Source organism: Melopsittacus undulatus, chromosome 9 (assembly GCF_012275295.1).
Source record: "Melopsittacus undulatus isolate bMelUnd1 chromosome 9, bMelUnd1.mat.Z, whole genome shotgun sequence".
Classification (NCBI taxonomy): Eukaryota; Metazoa; Chordata; class Aves; order Psittaciformes; family Psittaculidae; genus Melopsittacus; species Melopsittacus undulatus.
The window spans coordinates 6,391,041-6,411,132 of NC_047535.1; the positions used below are offsets into that span (position 1 = coordinate 6,391,041).

The 20,092-nt window shown below is 47.3% G+C and overlaps 1 protein-coding gene across 1 annotated transcript in view; it reads right to left on the reverse strand.

Moving 5' to 3' along the window:
- Positions 1 to 9,127: 9,127 nt before the first annotated feature.
- Positions 9,128 to 20,092, reverse strand: part of ST8SIA2 (ST8 alpha-N-acetyl-neuraminide alpha-2,8-sialyltransferase 2) — a 31,277-nt gene continuing 20,312 nt past the window's right edge. The window contains exon 6 of the mRNA XM_034066161.1: positions 9,128 to 10,684. Within this exon, the coding sequence (XP_033922052.1) occupies positions 10,399 to 10,684 (286 nt within the window). The 3' untranslated portion in view covers positions 9,128 to 10,398. The remainder of the gene's footprint in view (positions 10,685 to 20,092) is intronic.

Genomic DNA, 20,092 nt, shown 5'->3' on the forward strand with positions numbered 1-20,092 from the left:
AAGTCCCGGTGAAAATCAGTTTGCAATCAGTCAGATGACTTCTGGAATGATTTTCTCCCTGTATCTCCCTGCTGGAGCACGAGGTCTCATTTCTCGTGTGTCGCTATTGCTTTTGCTCCAGAGCAGGAGCATTTGCTTGCTAAGCTGCTAAGCAAACCCTCCTCCATTCCTGGAGACCTGGGACTGGACCCAAGTCTCATAGCTCCTTGTGCCCTCCTGAAGTGAGCTCTGGGCACTGCTGGCTTGTGGATGATGCTCTTAACCAGGAGCATCCCAAATCACAGCTGTTCTTGGGTTTCTCTCCATTCATGGATCTGGCTGAGCCCTTTGGGTGGCTTTAAATGCCACTTCCCCTGTGACTTGTTAAAGTGCTTCATCAGTGCCCATCTTCCTCTGCAGGGATGACCTTTAACTCATCTCTGCCGTTGCTACCTGACTCGGATCACCTCAGAAGAAAGGTTGCCATGGCGATTTCATATTCTGCTCAGCCAAAAAGCACAGCTTCTGTATCTTATTAAATGCTCCCTCTTGAGGGCCCTATGTGTGGAAAGCCAAGGCCAGGGGTTGCCTGTGCTCACTGCAACGAGGAGTCTGCTCACCGGGAGTTTCCCCATCAGTCAGCATGGCTGTTCCTTATCCCGTTGCCAAGCCCAAGGGTGTGTTTTTTCCCCACGTGAGGACAGGAGCTGGGGGTTGGAAGCCAATAGCAGCACTATGAAAACACTCCTCTGCAAAATGTCAGTCTGCTTTTTCAAGGGGATTTTTCACTGCTCTAAACTGCGCTGTCAAATGTCAGGAGCGGATGTGTAATGAGGATCAGTTGGGAGCCCTAATTGGATCGGCATTCAATGGGCTGCTTTTTTCCCCGGCTGTTGTTTTATCCTTGGGATTGTGTTTTCACAGGGATACTCGTTAAATTTTAGAAGCTAATCTCTGCTGTTTCAACTATCAGCTCAGGGAACCTTGGTCTTTGGGGGCTGCTTGGAGCCACCACTGCTTGAATTCACCTGGAAGGCAGACAGAAAACCACAGAAACATAGAAAGGTTTGGGTTGGAAGGGACCTTTAAGCTCATCCAATTCCAATCCCCTACCACATGCAGGGACACCTTGACTAGACCAAGTTACTCCAAGCTTTTGAACACTGCCAGGGATAAACCAACCCAGGATGCTTCTGCAGGAGCAATGAGGACCATTTTGGGGTGCAGGTAGTTCTTTTCTTGCAAAAAGCCAAGTAGCCTGTATAGTGAAAACTAAGGTCTAAAAGCACCAAGGTTATGGGGGTGATGGAGAAAGAGCCAGGGAGTGCTGGGATGGTTGGTCCAGGGTTCTCTTCTCTCCTGAGAAATGTGAATACTCACAGGCATGAGGAAGGGCTCCAGCTCTCAGAGATGTCCACTGCATTTATCTCCAGGTGGAGTGGAAACCCACAGCCATAGGGAGCCACTAACTACTTCCAAGACCATGAGCTCATATATCCCCTTTAAAACAATGAGTGATGATGCCCTTATGCCCTGCAGCTGCTTCTCCTGGCCTCATTACCTCCTTCCCATCATGTGCCAGCACTTTCCTGTCGTTCCCTCTCAGAGGCAACAGGTGCTGCACAAGATGATTTTAGTGCTTCTGTCACCAAGCACAAAATGCATTGTGCTCTATCATCTGGGAAATTACAGCCGAAACCCTTCTGAACCATCCAAACATCATCCCTGCCCAAATCCCAATGTCCTCCGCATCCCACCTCCTGGCATGTGGTCCTGTTCTCCATCCTCTGGCATTGCACCGCAGCCAGATGTATCCGATGGGGAAACAGCATGGAAGCCTCTCCCTGCACTTTATTGTCTCGTGCAGCACGTGCTTCCTGACAGGAAAACCTTTCCCAAATGGTTTATTTCTCCATGTGAACTCAGTGTCCTGAAAGCTTTTATACAAACAATTGTTCTTTGACATTCTTTCTCTCCCTCCCACAAACAACTTCAAGCAGATGATTTTTAAACCATCCTGGTTTCCTATAGTTGTTTTTATTGCATTTTTAATTAAAACCTTGGGAAGGCCATAAAAGACACATGACAGATGCAACTGTTTCCATACCCCATTTCACGTTAAACACTCATAAATAACCACACACCCCTACAGAACCTCCTTTCTGCTCCCTTTGCCCCAGCACATGCAGGGCTCCAGGGGGTCCACATTATGAACAGATCCTTTGGCTAGGAGCTGGCTCCTCTTCCAACACACATGTAACACCTTCTCTCCATCCCTAATTGCATTTCATTTAACACATGCAATTACCAAAATGATGCCTTCCAAAAATAAGCCACAGGATGTTCAGAGCTGCCTGGCTTCTCAGATGGGTTTCAGCCAGGAAATCTGTGCCCTCCTGGTCTCCCTTGGAAAGCCCAGGAGCAGGGTGGAGTGCTTGTAAACCTGCTCCTTCCTTAAAATCCCAAGAAGAGACACCAGGAAGCCCGTACTCGAGGCAGGTGAGACACCCAGGTTACAAATCACAGCGCCTGCCCAGTCATTCCTAGGCATTTGTTACGGTGTCTTAAGTCAGCAGCCTCAACAACTCCCCTGGTCTCCAGCCAGGAATAAAAGTGCTGAAGGAAATCAGGCCACAGTGATTTCCCCAAACCACAGAGCTAACATGCATGGTGATTAATTCTTATAGCAGAAAGAGGGTTTTTTTCCCTGCTATGAACCCTCTCAGGGGCTGACACAATAGCCCATCTCCTTGGCGCTCATCCCGTGCCTTTAATCATGTGTCCCACATGGTTCTGTAGGAAGATTCAGCAGGAATCTTCCCAGCACTGTCCCTGAAATTGAGCTGCTGAGGTCCATCCCTTGAATTGGAGATGTGACCTTCTGATGTGGTGGATGAAATCACAGTCTTGAAGGGGTTGGTGGAAGCTGCCTCTTGACAATGCTTAGATTGGATATAAGGAAGAAGTTCTTTACTGTTAGGGTGGTGAGGTACTAGAATGGGTTGCTCAGGGAGGTTGTGAATGCTCCATCCCTGGCGGTGTTCAAGACCAGGTTGGATGAAGCCTTGGGTGACATGGTTTAGTGTGAGGTGTCCCTGCAGGGGGGCTGGAACTGAATGATCATAAAGTCCTTTCACCCCTAACTATTCTATGATTCTATGACTGCACCGGGGCCAGGATGTATCCCACCATACACTGGCTTCTCAACACAGAGAACAGCATTGTATACTAAGAAAGAATTGGACTCTTTTGGGCTCATTATTTGTTTTAAAGATAACATCCAAATCTAGGGCTTGTGGTTAATATAGAGCTTGTAGGAGCGAAATTCATTTTTCCTAGAGTTATCTTACTTATGGAAGAGCTTCAAGAGTCCTTTCTACAGCTTCCTTGAATTTGTCATTGAAGGCTTCCTGAATTATGCTTGCAAACCTCCTTAAATCAGATCACAGATGGACCACAAATGCCATGTTATTGAAGTTGAAGGACACAGCTTACTTTCTGGGGAATAATGCACTGCAGTAAGATGATACAGAATAACTAGGCTGGTTTTTGTTTTGTCTTCTTTTAACCATGTTTCCTTCAAAGCTTCCATCCACAACATAACATTCACCCACCCCCGTAACTAATTCATGATTTTACAGCAAGTAAAATCAAACAGGAGACAAATGACTGTTGTTTAGTGCCATTAGTTTCAATGGCTTTACACAATATTTGAGTCATTGGCTCGCCTCTTGCTTTGGAGGCATCCCAAATCTGGATGAATCTACACACGCATTATAAACCATCCATGGGGCCAGGCCAGGCCTGCCTAGCAGATGGAGGTCCATATGCTTTGGCTCTGCACCCATATGGAACACTAATATGCAGTCCAGGAATAGAGCATGCCTCTTCTCCTCTTTTCTAACAATCTCAAATGCAAAGTCATTTTCAGGCAGGAGCAGAGTTAGGCAAGTTCATATGGAAACTGTGCAGCAAGATGCTACAAGACTGATGGTCCAAGCACAGTATTTCCCTTGCTCTGTGGTTCATCTGAAACCTCAATTGCACCATTCTCTAGAAAGCAGTGTCAGGCTTTCCAGAGTGCTAGTTAAAAAACCCATTACATCTCTACAATGTGCTTTAACCTTTGCTGCCTGGATTGTGCAAGAACATGGAATGCTTCATCCGCCCTTGCTGGAGATGATCCCTGAAGCAACCAAACCAGCAAATAGCTGTGGATGTTGCACAACGCCTGGGAGGTTTTGTTTGCTGGAGGCATAGGATTAGTATCAGATGGTCTGCCACTATCTCAGCGTAGAGAGACTTAACTTCTATTGCTGGCTGCACTCCTCCAGCAGGGCTGGTAGGTTTGTTCTGGCACTTTGAGGGGGGACAACACCCCGGCTGCTTTTTGGCATTGTCCTCATGCCTAATCCTTGCTCAAACTCTGTGCTTTTCCCATCGAAACAGTGCAACAGATACAGCTCACCTCTGTTTTGAGCGTGTGAGCAGTACATTCAGTGCTTGCACTGTGCAGTCTTAAGAAAGGTTGGTATCTCCTTTAAGGTGGCATCTCCTCAACCATCCCTAGCATATACCCTCCTCTTGTCCTGCGCCTTTTTTAAGCTGTTGGAGATAGCTGCTGCTGGCTGAGTGCTGAGGATTCTTATGCTAACCAAGAAGGAGATATTTCCATCCAGGCTGTTACATCATGTTTGCTCTCAGCTCATGCACAAGGTCATGAGAGCATCACAGTGGGAAGGGTTGGTGGGTGCTGATTGCACTTCTTGTAGAAGTGCTTGTAGATTTGCTTGGAGATGATGTTAAGCAGCTGAATGCATCTGCCTTCAGCTGGATTGTAAATGTAATTGGCATGTGATGGCTTTGCTCTTGCATCGAGCGAGGTTTGATGGAGCTGAACAGGAGTTATTTCCAGCTGGAAAAGGAGCTTATTATGGAAAAGGAATGCCTTGACATTGCTAATACTAGGAGAAAAGTCCATCCACTTGGGAGTATGATTTCTTTTGGTTACCATTCAGGCCTCTCTCCAAGGTCTTTCTCAGTCATTTCTTTACATACGTGGGTGATGCGCAACTGTCTGGGGACAGAAACAAGACGTGTAGTCCATTCCCTCTCCAAAATGGAGCTTAAGCTGGGAATGCTGCAGTATCCACAGTGATGAGATGAGCCAACGTAGAGTTTGGATACAAGACATCCTATGATAGTAAAGGAATTGCAGAGGAGACTTGCCAGCTTGTGGGTACTCAGTTATTTTCATAGGGAAAAAACAAGATTAAATAGAGGTGAATAAAAGGAAACCGAGGAAGCATTTGATGTAGTCAAAAGGGGGACCCCAAAGGGAAATTCTGCTGTCCAATGCCAAAGGCACCACAGTAACATTTAGAGATGAAAATAGGTGTTAATAAACCATTCATAAATGTGAGAAGTCTAAAAAGGGAAGCAACTAAAACACTGAGAGAGCTGAGAAATGTGTGGTTTAACAAAGCATTCCCCTGGAGACCATGGTTATGCGCTTGGTTTTACCTCCTGATGTTGTGGGGCACTCTGGAGTAAAACCATTTCCCTGCCATCCCCTGTGGGTCTCTCAAAGCTTTAAGCTTTAATTTCCATAGTTTCAAGCCTCTCTAGCATGAAATAGGATCCTTTAAATCTTTAAAAGGACTGGTGGTCAAAAAACAACATCTACGTCTCAAGATCTGTAGACGGATTAACCGTTCTTAGACTGTTTTGCACAAAATTAAAACTGAATTCCACTGAGATCAACTGAAACCATTTGTGTCCTTTAAGCGAGACTGTGATGTCCACAGTGTTTAGTGTTATTCCCAAGCGGTATCCAAACTGCAATGTAAAGATGCAAACAATTTTCATTACACCTCCAGAACAAAATGTTGTGTCTTCCTGGTTTGCAAGACTGGTGTCTTAAGGAATAAAAAAGGAAGATGATTCAGTAGTCTCTTGGCATTAAACTAAAACCCCCTCCGGCAGCTTGAAATAAATGAGAAAAAGAAGTAATTTGATTCACAATGGCTATTTGCACTTTGTTCACTTATTATCTGGGCTGTGACTGAAGCAGAGGATTGGTTATTGACCCTGCACCAAGCCCTGGCTGATGAAGCGTTGAGGGGAAGGTGATTGTCCCTCCTCCATCCCATCATCCATCATTCAGTAGCTTGGGAGGGAAATGGGTGCTCTGCCAGCCCTGCCTGGACAAGGGGCTGGGGATGCAGGAGGAAGCTGGGGTCCTGCTATGGCTCAGAGGAGCTGCTGCAACTCACCCAAGTCAGCTTTAAATAAGGCAGAACAAGCATTAGCTATAAGTGATGTTGGCAGCACGGAGCCTGCGGACTCTGCAGCTTGACCAGAGGAGCTGTACTCTGTGCCAGTGCCAGATAAAGGCAATATCTCCCCCAGGAGAGCAACAGCCACGTCACTGTAGATATATAGATCCTGTTATAGGAAGAACAAAACTGCTGTGCTGTTGCATTCCTCCTCTGCATGGCTCCGCAGCACACGCACGGAGCAATGAGCACGGAATGAGCTGAATTAAACTTCTTGTCTGAACGATCCTTGTTCAGCCTGCACAGGTCTGTAATGACAGGTTCATTCACCAGGGACCAAAATCACTGGAGTAATCCAGGGGAGAGGAAAACAGGAGTGAGCAGCCTGACAGCATTTGTGAGCACAGTGGTTTCATGGCAGGGCTGACTGTTAGCCTGGGGACACAAAGAAGCATGTGGCAGATCTGAAGGCTGGGATGTAAGCAGGCAGACCATGGTTAAAAAGCAGAGCAGACCAGGCAGCTGTGCTTCTGGCCATGGTGTGGCTGTGCAGGAAGACAAGAATCCTATCTCCAAGCTGTTGTAAAAAGAAAATGCACCAGAGGCACATGGTGAGGAAAAGGATGTGTTTAGCCAGAATCATCCATTAGACTATTACTCCCCCCAGACCACACTGGGAAACAAAGCCTCAAACTCTGGGTTTAGCCAAGTAGAGACTCAAGTTTACCTCCACTTTACAAGTTTAGGTCACTTGTCAGCATCTGAAAGCCTTTTGGCACAAAGATGCCCAACATATGGGATGGAGCTCCCCACCTCAGAGCCACCAGCATCACCAGTCTGGGCTGCCCTCACTGCTGGAGGGAACAGCGGGATGGAGGAGCAAAGACCAAAGGGAGCTACTGCTGTCATTATGGCAGTTAAGTACATTCATGGTGCAACACGTGCATCCCTGCTTGAATAGCATCAATACTCTTTGTTTCACTCCTGATGACAGGAGAGCCTTAATTGGGCATGAAGGAACTCATCAAGCAGCAGCCCAGTGTGGCATCAGGTCCCCATAGCATCTGGCAGCTGCCGTGCTGCTGCCCTGTGGCTGATCAATGGCTGGTGCCTGCCCCAAAACAGCCCAAAAACCATCCACCTACCACCAGCACTGCTGCTCCCTGTGCAGAGCAGAAGGTGGACCTGAAACTCTGCTCCTGCTGCTCCATGGGCTTTACAGCTTGCTGAGTTGCAGTGGTTTGGGCTTGGTGGAGCCAGGTCACAGCTGTTTTCTGGAAATGGAGATGATAAAGTGCATTTCCCACCTGAGGAACTGCTTAGAGAACCAGACCAGAGGACTTAACACAGCTCACTAAAGCAAGGAGAAATTTCTAGGTGTTTCTGTGCATATAAACTCAGCAGGGACCAACCTGCATGGCCACGAAGTGAAATGGGAACTCAGCCATTGATTTCCATAGCTGCAGGGTCTTGGCTCTTAGTTTAATGTATTTTTAAAGCAGGGGTGAGCAGGACCCACTCTGGAAATAGAAACATCACCAGCAATTTCATCTCCCTGAATAATTTGCCTCTAACTTGCCTATGCTTTGATCCAGCAGCTGCTTCAAGGGCACTGGAACATTCCTTCCCCCATCCCTTTTTCACCCCACTTGTGCTGCTGATGGATTCAGCTCAGGACTCTTTGTAGGCACAGGGAGCTTTGGTGGCTTTGGATGACCTCTGGCAGAGCACTGACATCCACCCCAGAATGGCAAATAAGCCCAGCCTTCCCCTTTCCTTCACTGGCAAAGGAGGTTTCAGGGTCTCTCCTTTAATATCATGGCATTTTATGGCCTTACCCCTCTTCTCACCCTTCCGGTCCATAAAAATAAATACGAAACAAACATAAACCCCTGCACTTTTATTCCATTTCTTGTATTTTTATTTAAAAAGAAGGTTTGCTAACAGCAATCAGTACCGTGCCCAGGCCCCTCAATACAACAGTTGGCTTTAGCAGTCCCTCCTCTGTGCTAGGGACAAACCAGGGAATTATCCAGCCTTAACAACCACTCCTGAATCACGAGAAGCTCCTTGGGAATGCAGAACTACTTCCACCTTGCTGTTTTACTCTGTCTCTTTCTGTCTCAGGACACCCCTACAGCTTACACCGAGGTTCACAGCCAGGTTGAGCTTTATCGTGTAATGAAAGTCAAGCAGAAAAGATAATTAAAAAAGTGCCAGGTTTTAGGAAAATACATAAAAGAAATCATTTTCCGGAGTTGGAAAGAAACATCCCCTCGGTGGCAGATTAGCCCACATTTATCCACTATAATGTTGCTTATACCTTAATCTTAGGCATCTTCATCTGACACTAATTAGCAGGCTGGAGGCTCCTACGGGTACAGTAGCTTCTACATCCCAAAACATGAAAGTGAGCTCTTCCTTTTACCACTTGAAACACTCTGTTTTTTAAAGAGACAATGTCAAGTATTTCAGCCCCAAACTGTATGCTTTTTAACCTACAAAACACAGTTGTAGTAGGAGGCACAAAGGTGATGATACCCAGCCATGAAAGCACCGCAGCACGCATCTGAGGCTTGCCTGTGTAGTGTTATTTATTCTCCCACAAATTAAACCCAAACTGCACTCACTGAACCCCGGACTCACCTGCATCCTGGCATTGAGTGCTAATTGGGAGATAAACAGAGCAGGCTACAGAAGCGGAAAACTAAACAGGCTAAGCAGATCAATCTAGTGACTTCCCCCAAAACTTGGCAAAAAGCAAAGGTGGTTACAAACACTTCTTTATATTTTGGAATATATCTTCCAAATATATATAATATAATATATATGTACATACAATAATAATATATATTTGGAATATACTCCTTTATAATGGGAAAAGATTATTTCTTTGACATCCATCACTAGGCAAGCATCCCACCAAGGTCTATCTGACATCCGCTTTAACTGTTCAGAGTAAGAGCTAATCAAAGCTTGACAGAAAGGACAGAGTGGGACTTTGGGAGTGCAGCGCTGTGTGCTGGTTCTTGGTGGGGGAAGAGAATAAAGTATTTAGAGATGACAAAGTCTCTTGAAGTCCTGTGGTCTTTCTTCTTGGCTGGGTCTCAGGCCTATCAGCAATACTTCAGTGGTTGTTTCTGGAGGGGGAGAGAAGGCAGGCTGCTTAGCAGGTAGCATTTGGGCATTAAGAGCTAGATGCACTTATGGTTTTCACAAGTCCTGACTGATGTTGAGTGTCTTTGACTGTGGCACAGCAAGACACTTAATACTAATGGTGCCAGTTTACAGCAGCAAACCTCCTCTCTGCCACGTTCCAGCATCTTGGCTTCTTTCTAAATTACTCCTTAGAAAAGGAAGAGAAAAATACATGCTCAGCATCCTCGTTGCTGTCCGCCTGGCTCAATGCCGATGTGCCCATTCTCCAGAGGCCCTCACATCTCCTCTCTGAGCAAATATCACTAGGTTCAGCTTAGCACTGCTCCCCACCACCTCCTGAAGATCAAGCTGCAGCCCTGGAGGCTTCACCCTCACCTCTCTGGAGGCTGTGCTCAGCCTGGTGGTCCACATTTTGGATGGAACTGTGCACCACTGCTGGGCACTGATCCCTGCTGGGCAGGAGACAGATCCTGCTTGGTTCCATGGGCAGTCCCTTGGCTGTGAGAGCCACCAACAAACCTTCCCTGCCCACCCCGCTCCCTGCCCCTTCCCCTCCCCACCACGAGCACGGGGCCAAGAACGCGCCTTGCTGCATAGCGCCGGCATCCTTGGCCAAACAAACTAACTACCAACCTTGGACCAGTCACGACAAATGGCTTAACGTTTACCCATCACCTAACATACCCTCAAAAACCAAGGCCACCTTCACACCTTTCGGACGTTGGGCGAGCCCAGCAAGCCCATGGCAAGGGGTCTCACCCAGGCCAGTCACGCCAGATGCTCCAGCATCTCTCCTGCCCCTTCCTTGGTGAACACCAAACAGTTATAATACTCAGGTCAATATATATAGGTACCACGTATATATATTTGTGTCACTGTTCTGCGCATTGACAAAGACAACCAACCCCACCAGGCACCACTTGTCCTTTCTGCCCCCTCCCCTTCTTCCCGTGGCTGTGCAGGAATATGGCTGGGGACCACCCTACGTGGCCCCATCGCACTCCCCCACAGTCAGCTTCAAGGCTCCCTGCTGGTGCAGCGTCTTTAAGGCTTTGAACTCCAAGGGCATGGTGTGTGGGCTGGCCTGCGAGGTGTAGCCATACTTCAGGCTGTCGTAGTAGTGGTACTTGACAGGGTTCTGGTTCTGGTCCAGGGGAAAGGGCCAGAAGCCATAGAGATAGATCTGGTTGCAGAAGCGAGTGGCTAAGGTGTACATGAGGAGGCCGGTGGTGGGTCGCTTGATGTGCACCTTGTTTGTTAGCCAGTACCTGCAAAGAGAGAGTAAAGTGTGTTATTCCCCCTGCACATGCATTTTATCCTTCCAGCCTCTGACTGAGATATATTGGTGATTCAAAGTGAGAGGTTGCTGACTAGCAGGAGAGTTCTCCATGCCAAGAAAAAGCCTCTCTAGGGATTGCTTCATGAATAAGCATCCTCCTGCTCTCTGTCTTGCAGTTACATCGCACGTGTTGCTATGGCATTGAAGCATCTCATGCCTCGGCAAGCCTTTATGAAAAACAAATCGCTTGCAACAGCGGCCTTCACTACTTCAGCCTGCAATTATCTTCCAATCAACCCAGGAGATCAATATCACAGACCAAACCATCCACACGTCAAGTAGACTCCATCAACCCCTCGAAACAGACACACTCATACACACATGTTGATGATTTTCATTGATGAATGAAGATTTTTACTCTAACAGTAAACACAATAGGGCTGTAAAATCATTTGTCTTGGAATAAAGGGTCACCAGGCTGAAAGAGCTAAAACACACTGCTGTGTTCCCATTAACCCAGTGATTGCTGCTGTGATCCTGGACCAAAACACATCACCAGACTCTGCAACATCAGTACATGAGACACACAGTATGGAATACTGCAGTATATAATAGGCAATAGAGGGGTCAGCTGTGCTCTCTGCTGAGAAGCGGGTTAGTTTTTATGAGGAGAAGGATGTAGCGATGCACAAGCATCAGCAGTGGTATTTTGGGCTGCTGCTAAAAGTTACTGCAGCATCAACATCCCATAAGAAGATGCTCCATCACCCAGTGTTTATTGCACTAGCAACTCATGTGGTTTGCTCAGCAGAAAAACACTGTCAGAGGAGCAAAATCAGAAAGAAAAAGGTAGATGTCCCCTCCATGGTCCACTCCTTCTATCCCAGCAAGTCCGATGCTGGTGGTGCCCCACAGCAGGCAGGGCTAATGCAGGCAGTGCATCCCATTGCTGCCCCTTCAAACCCATGGATTATCTTTAATAGATATTTCAAAGGGCCTGCATTTAGATTCAGCCTACAATTATCTTCTAATCAACCCAGGAGATCAATATCACAGACCAAGCCACTGCAGCACTTTGGATATAAGGTGAGGAAGTGGAGGGGAGCATGTGGCATTTCTGTTCTTTTTCCAGAGGTTTGGGATGCTGAACCGGGATGGGGCACCATGGAAAGTGTTGCTCCTCATTCGCACTTTCTGCTGGGCTACTGAGGTTCTGGTGCTCAGACAGCAGGAACCCTTGGGAGAGCTGAGCCTTAATCCTGCAAATTAGCTTTTCACGAAAGCCATTAAAATTTAGCAACCAAGGCACAAAATGTACTTGCTTGCTCTCAGCCAGATAAGAGAAAAATTGACTTTTCTGGGAAATCAAATTCTGGAAGCAGAGTGACCGCCTGGGCATGGGCAGAAAGGTCATGGCAGGGTTTATCATGGTCCCAAACCCCGAGGGTTTGGCGTCAAAGTCCTGCAGCTTTAGCAAATGATGAGTATGATGAGTATGATAGGTCTCCTTGCCTAACTTATCTTGGTATCCAGCATGAAAAAGGAGCAAGAAACAGGGAAAACCAGTATCTCATTGGCACAGCATCAGCATTTTCTAAGCTTGCCCAGTCGTATGTGTTGTGCTGTAGGGACGCAGCAAAGCTCACTGTGGTGTCAAGGCAACCTTCTCCCACAGGTAGCCATAAAACAGGCTCCTTGATGAGTTTATGGGTAAGCACATTAGACCCCTGGTGTGCAGAGAGAAATGGGAGGTTATCACATCCATTTAACACTGTGAATTAGGGTATCCTCATGCATCAGGGAAACTACCTGGGAAGAACTGTCAAGCCACATTAACTGGCTGGCTATGGGAGAAGACAACTGCCTGGGCTTGTCTTGCAGCTGCTTCAGCCTTAAATTGTCCTTTTATCAATTTACCAGCTGGAGCACAGGCAGATACTGGTGACCTTAATCCTGCCCAAAGTATTGACTTTTGGGTTTTGCCGAGAGGCTGTAAAAACTCTATGAACACACTATGACCTTAACAGCACAATGAAGTGACCCTTGCAAATGGGTACAGGACATTCATGTGACCACCAATTTTTCAAGTGTATTAATGATGACAGTAATGACCTGGATCAAACACAGAAGTGCCCTACAGAAGCACATTGTTCTCTGCAACCCAGCCTGCACAGCCTTACCAAGACCAACAAGGCATGTGCAACTGGTACCCAAAAGCAGCCCTCCCAACACCAACCCAGTATATCCACCTAAGCACACGCAGATAGTGAGCACTCGCTCAGAAATTCTGGGCTGGGAACAACTAAAATCCAGTTTCTTATAACACAAAGTAAAAACCTGGCTCTTTTATCTGTATTTTGCTCTGTTGCAGGCATGGTATTGTGAAAATGAGAAGGATGATAAACCTTGCTCCTACAGCATCATAAATTCTCACTGCTGGCTGCAGCTTTGGGAGGGGGTGATGGACTCCAGGCTGTCCCAGCCCACACACACAGATGACATACATAATATATACTGCCAAAACCATAACACAGGTCATGCCACAGCACTTGCAATTTGTTTCCTGCACAGTGAAGGTGGGAAATCCTCCGGTGAGGTCTGGGGAATACTGATTTAAATGACTGGATCGTGATAAGAGTGTGGGAGCTCTGCAGGAAGATCTCCTGCTTTCCTCTCCCACCACTGGCCAACTGAGACAGTGGCCATGTTCCTGGTGCAGGAAAGAACAGCTGGGGATGGAAATAAAACCTAATTAATTCTGTAAATCCAAATGAGGTTGTCTGGGCACACATGGGATGCTGTGTCAACAGCACACCTTTAATATGTGAGGTCCGGGATTTTAATTAGGAGGAAAGATAATCTTGAAGCAGACAGTAATTATTTTTCAAATTGGCTACACCAATCACCATAACTATTAACTGCATCACTTTATGGAAACAGACAGCAATTAAAAGAGAAGAGCAAAGAGCAGTCCTGAAACCCAATCCCTCCCTTCTCGAAGCCATTCTCACAGCGTGGACCTCCTTCAAAAGCTGGTGCTGTGTTGTTGCTGCAAATAAACCCTCAGGGGTGGAAGCAGCTACAGAGATAGGCTGGTTGCCTGAGTGGGATGCAGCTATGAACAGGAACCGTGATGCTGTCAGGCAAAAATTGCCCAAGACAGCTCTTGGTTTGGATCATGATAGTGACAGATAGAAAATGTCATCAGATGTTCAAGGCTATCTTTTGTAAGAAGGCAGCCTACACATAAGCTTTAGTACCTATCTGAACTAATACATGGTGGTATCCAAGGACAGAGGCTTCAGGAAGGGAAGCTCAGTCTTGTCCTGAACAGTGCATGGCTCTGGCTGCTCCTCAACAACATCAGTTTTCCAACAGGTTTCCAAGAGGCTGAAGAACTCTCCTAAGCAGAACTGCACTGCATTGCTACCGCCTGCCCGACCACCAGTGTAAGCCTCCTGTGAGGCAACCACTGCATTTGGACCTTAGAGCCCAGTGGGAACCCTCTAGGAGACAACTCCAGGACACAAACCACTCTGAAACTGCCCCTAGGAAGCTGCAGCTCACACTGAAGGTGGCAACTTCCACATCGCACATCTGGTGCATGCACCCCACAGCACTGACAGCACAAGGGCTTGCAGCGACAGGACAAGGGGGAATGGCTTTAAGCTGACAGAGGGGAGGTTTAGACTAGACACTAGGAAAATTCTTCCCTGTGAGGGTGCTGAGGCGCTGGCACAGGGTGCCCAGAGAAGCTGTGGCTGCCCCATCCCTGACAATATTCAAGGCCAGGTTGGACACAGGGGCTTGGAGCAAGCTGCTCCAGTGGAAGGTTTCCCTGCCCATGGCAGGGGTTGGAACTGGATAAGCTTTAAGATCTCTTTCAACCCAAACCATTCAGAGAGCAGACTCTGGCCTTGATATGGGCTGGAGCACCAGGTAAAAAATTTGCCCTCAAAGGCAGTGTTTGAGGACCACTGGTGAGGGCAGGGTATGAGGAAAACCTAAAGTAATTTGCACCTTCCAGGTAAGGGTTAAAACCTGCAGGATAAAGTAAACAGAAAATCCATTGCCCTGATGAATAAAAACCTCAGGTCAATGAAGAAATCAAGTTTCAGCAGTTTGAGCTGCATTATCTAATGATACAAATCAGAATAGCTGAAATAATGCAGCTTCAGACCCTTTAAAACCAGCTTATTCATAAAAGCATGATACAAACACAAGCTGTTGTGGAGGTGCTAGTCCTTGACTGTCAGGAGCATATTATTAGTCTGCTACACACATCCTGCTCCCATTAGTACTCATGACAAACCAGCTACAGATAATCAGAGCAAGCAACCATGCTCAGGTTGGTGCAGGAGAAGACAGGACCCACCAGTGCTGGAAGGGCACAGCATGTATCCCAGCTACTGGGTGGATGGAGAACAAGTGCTGGAGTGCAGGGAGTAACTGCTATCCCCCATCCAGCTTCTTCCAGCCTTTTTCTGTCCGTGTATCCAGTCTCCTCTGTCACCTCCACCAAAATAGCCAAGTGCTGTGTACAGTGATGAGATCTGTGCTGGACAGGTGGGGTTGCTCATGTCCACATCCAGATTCATGCTAATGGTGACTCCAAAAGCTGGATCTGGAGTTAGAGTTGAGCTTTATCCCCAAGCAGGGCAAAGCCCAAACACCAAATCAGGCCTATATATACACAGATTTGGCTTGGGTCTGGTTTCCCACCTGAGCACATGACCATTGTTCCTAAACCATCCATGGGACCAGAGAGGAAGGGCTTTTAAGGCACAAGTCCCCATGGCAGATATTTCAGAGGAGCCCCTGTAAGCCTAAAATACCATAAGGGAAGAAGCATGAAGCAGCTGGTTTAGAAAACCCACAAGTGTGTGACGCTGGCTAATCAAGAGCAGAACTGATCCTGAGACAGAGAGTGAGAAAAGATGAGCTGGAAGGGCTGTGAAAAGGAAATGCAGCAGCTTAGGTTGGATGTGCTTAGAGAAAAGGGGAGCCTGGGGATGAACACAAAAGAGCAGGGTGATGCAACCAAAGCAACAGGTTAGGAGAACAATCTGCATGTGTGCGTCTTGTATGGCTATAAGCAAGGCAAAGCTGTTAGAAAGGATGCAGGTTTATCAGGACATGGGGTAAGGAAGGCTTCCACCCTGACTGATGGATGGGAAAGGCAGCAGCTGAGCAGCCCTGCTCTGAAAAATCAGCAAAGGCTTAGACATTGTTTGGGTGCGAGCACCCAGGAATACATCTGAAGCAAAGATGAATCCATCTGATGCCCCACCAGTGCCTGCACCACTTTTGAGGATGCACGGCAGAACAGTGCTACACAAGCTACAGACCCTCAGCAAGGTGCTCACCGTCATGAAAGTCGCATGCAAACTGTCACAGCTATTTGGATGTTAGAGCTAACAGAGACCTTGCCAAGGAGCTGGAAGATTTATTGAGTATTTATTTATTTTCTTCTTTCAAGAAGCTCTTAACAAAATCTTACAGGATTAGAACTGGAGACTGCCAAGAGACCCTCGTGATGGACACAGTGAGAAATGCTAGGCTGGATTCGACAAGACAAACTGAAACGTGTCATAGAATCATAGAATAGTTAGGGTTGGAAAGGACCTTACGATCATCCAGTTCCAACCCCCCTGCATAGGCAGGGACACCTCACACTAAAGCATGCCACGCATGTCCATGAATTCTTTGCAAGGAGTGAGAGTCAGACCTCCAGACACAATTATTTTCCCTCGCTTCCTGCATTTCATGATATTTCTCCAACAAAAGCTGCTTGGCAAGAGGGATTACAAGGCTTTTTGGAGACACTCACAGATGACTTATAAGTGCCTTGCTTGCTTTCCAGCCAGGAGACAAGCACCACGCTCGCCAGATGAATTGCTCAGGAGACAGAATCGCTCCAAAGTGAGTCACGCACCCCCGAAACGCATGGCGCCGTCCCCAAGAGCTGGCTCCCTGCTATGGCACAGCTTTCCTCTTCAGACTTAGGTAACGACTCGCCTTCCTTCTATGCTCCCCCATGGAAAGGCTGATATCTCTCTGCCCTCTTGGCATGAAGATGGGGAGATTGACCATGTAAGAAGAGGCTCTGTCCTCCTGCACCCATTATCCAGAGTGATCCACACAAAAAAAGCTATCAGCAAGCATTTAAGGCATCCTCATAGCTAGGAAGGTGATGTCTCAAATGATGCTGTTAAGGACAACAAAACCAAATGCATTTTACTTATCTCAGCAACACACACTCTACAAATGCCCCAAATGCACTGAAAATGATAGGAAAAAACGCTCAATTGCCACTGAAATGCATTCTGGCCTGGGGGAAAGCAGAGCAGGACAATAAATACTGTGGTTCAAGGGGGAGTCAAGAACTCACAAAAGTATTTCACTGGTAGTAAAGGAAGAAGAGAAAAGGCAAAGCTTTTGTAGCCAAATTGAAGCTGGCTGAGATGGCAGCCTTTGTAGAAAGTGCTCTTCCTTGAAAAATACAAAATATATGAAAGAGTGCCTTGCCTGAAAGACTTCCCGCATTTCTTTGTGATTTCCAAATCAATTTAGGATAGATCATAAAGGGTAGCTGTATCCAGCAAAGAAGAAGACGGGCCATCTCTGTAAGCACAGCACAGAGGGATATTCTGTGGGGCTTTGTGGATTATCGATTCTCTGCTGCACGCTACATGCCACAAAATGTATTCATTTCACATATCTCAGATCTGTCAAAGGAAGCATAATGCTACAGACTGGCATGTTCTGCAAAGAGAGATGGGGAGACAGAGGAAGTCGTTGAAGACCATATCCCTGTAACAGCAAGGAGCTCCGAAGCAAAAACATAGGATGATGGTTGAAATTAGGCAGCTTCACAGAAGATGAATAAGTAAACTCCTAGTGATTCTGGTCAGATTGACCTGAGGAAAGAAGGAAACACTCTTCCTTCAGGTACCTGTAGGTACTTGAAAGACTTCCTAATACAGCACAAAGAGCATCAGCACCACCACTCCCAGCTATTGCCAGTTCATTCAATACTGCCTGAATCACTCTTAAATCCATTCAAGACCAAACCTGAGGAAGCTGCACCAAGGAAAGGGTTAACACTGACTCCAGCCTTCCCCTAGAACAGCACAGCCCTTTACCCCCAGCCCTGGGTGGTCCCATAGCCCCTTGGCCAGGCCACACACACTGGGTAGATGTTGAAGTGCTCCTGTGAGTTCTGGCTTTCTAGGGGGCTGCAGCTTTAATCATATTCATTGTTAATTAGCAGGTATCCTTGTTTTCCTGCTGATAAGGGTGAGAGCAGGAGGGCAGGTCAGGCAGCAGCTCCCTTGGCTTAGAGGGCAACCTGACGGGGATTAGCTCTGTCTTCTGCATGTAACTGAATTAGTGCTGCCTCTGCAGCCAGGACCCACCTTTCTCCATTGCCCTCAGTACGGTGACCAGCACAAAGGACAGGACCAAGGTCTTTGCTGTAGCTCAGACTGGGTACTGAGAGCCTATCATCAGCATCTACTGGTATCTGACCACGTGCTGGTACCACATCCATCCCAGATACCCACCAACAGCAGCCACTTCACTCACTCTCTGACCTGACTGGTTGCATCCCCCTGAGTCCCAGGTTTTCAGAAGCCCAAACCCATGTTCCTTGCACAAGACCCCCATTAAAACCCACAGGAACACTAAAACATGCAAAAAGAAGACACCTCTCCAAGCTGCAGGGGAGAGGGGTGCATCACTCCGTACACTGAGAGACAATACTGAACTGCTGGGCTTATCCCAAAATCCCTGCATCCCCTCCAGCCAGGCTCCGACACTGCTGTATAGATGCACAAAGACAACCACAGTGCTAGCCAGCCCAGCTGGACCACAAGGCTATGGCATGGAAGGACCAGGAAGATGCCATGAGTTGAAAGATAAGCTCAGCAGCAGAGCTTATTGAGGCATCCTCCTCCTCTGCTGCAGGAAAGTGATGCCCAACCCTTGCCAATCCCTCCACAAAGCTTCCTACGGGAAGTTTCTGGCACTGGGAATGGTTGCCAGCACAGGATTAGCAGCCTGTTGATTTAAAGGGCTTATTACAGCAGCTTAATTCTATTTTGACAGATGAAAGTAAGTCAATTACAGCTAGAAATAGCTCAGAATTTGGGCTGTGGGGTTTTTCTTTCACTTCCTCTCCTCCCTTTCACAGAGTTGTGAAATCGTTTCCTTCCCCTACCTCAAAGCCAGAATCTTCTGTAAAATGCCTCTCCAGGCCAGGGAAACCTCAAACACAGGCACTTGGGGTAGACACAGCTCATTCTTTCTCCCATTACTGCTGCCCTATGATGCACTGTGGCATCAGAACCTCCCTTCCTCCCTCTCAGCCTGTCTGCAGAGCTGCCCTTCACATCCCTTCCCTGGAGCACCCCTTTAGGCTTGCTCCTGCAGGAAATGACCCCCAAATCTGTCCCTGCCCACCCCTTGTACTTACACATAACCTGAACTGAGACAGACCAACACCCAGCATGGACCAACGGACCAGAAGAGCTCAGGTTCAGAGATGTGTGGGGTTAGAAGTACTCAAAACGATCAAGAAACATTAATGCTGAAACATAGAGGTGAGAACATCACCTACATGAGTGAATTCCCACCCTGGGAGATCAACAGGGTTAGTCAGGATCAACAACACCTACTGCCACTGCTAGCCTAGACTCCCTAAATGAATCATGAGTCTCCTTAGAGAAATAAAGCAAGAAAACAACAGCCCACCCCATCCTAGAGCTACTTACATGGAATTCTTTCCTATGAGGCTCCCTCTTTTATAACTTGACCATCCCCATCACAACCTGTGTGTCCCACACACCTGAAGTTATAAGGAGAGAGCAGAAAGACCCATTCCTTCCCTGCCAGTAAGTCCCTTCACCACCACCTGGCCCTATTTACCTAATCAAGGGGACCAGACCGTACCAATCTCCTCCTTGGCTTGGGCTGGTCAATTAGGATGAGCAGTGCAAATAGCACCATCACAGAGGCTACTCATGAACAGCCCTGCTGCTGCTATGAGCTCCCTGACCTCACTCAAGCACAAGGTGCCAAACTTCATCACTAGCTTGGCACACACATTTCTCCAAGGAAAGCTCTAACCATAGGCTTGGGAGTTATCATAGTGACACCCAAGAAAACATTGCAAGGCTTAGGCTCGCTATATTGCACGACTAAAAGCCCTCACACTCAAAGAGCAGAGCAGGGAGCCCCTGCTTGCGAGGTGGTCCTAAATTCTCATCTAGGGACCAGCCACTGCCTATGGAGTCCTCACAGGCCTGGAAAAAGAAACAGCTCCAGCACAAAGCAATGGATTGCTCTCCAGCTCAGGAAGCTCATGAAATCCTGGCTCTGGGCACACCAGAAACAC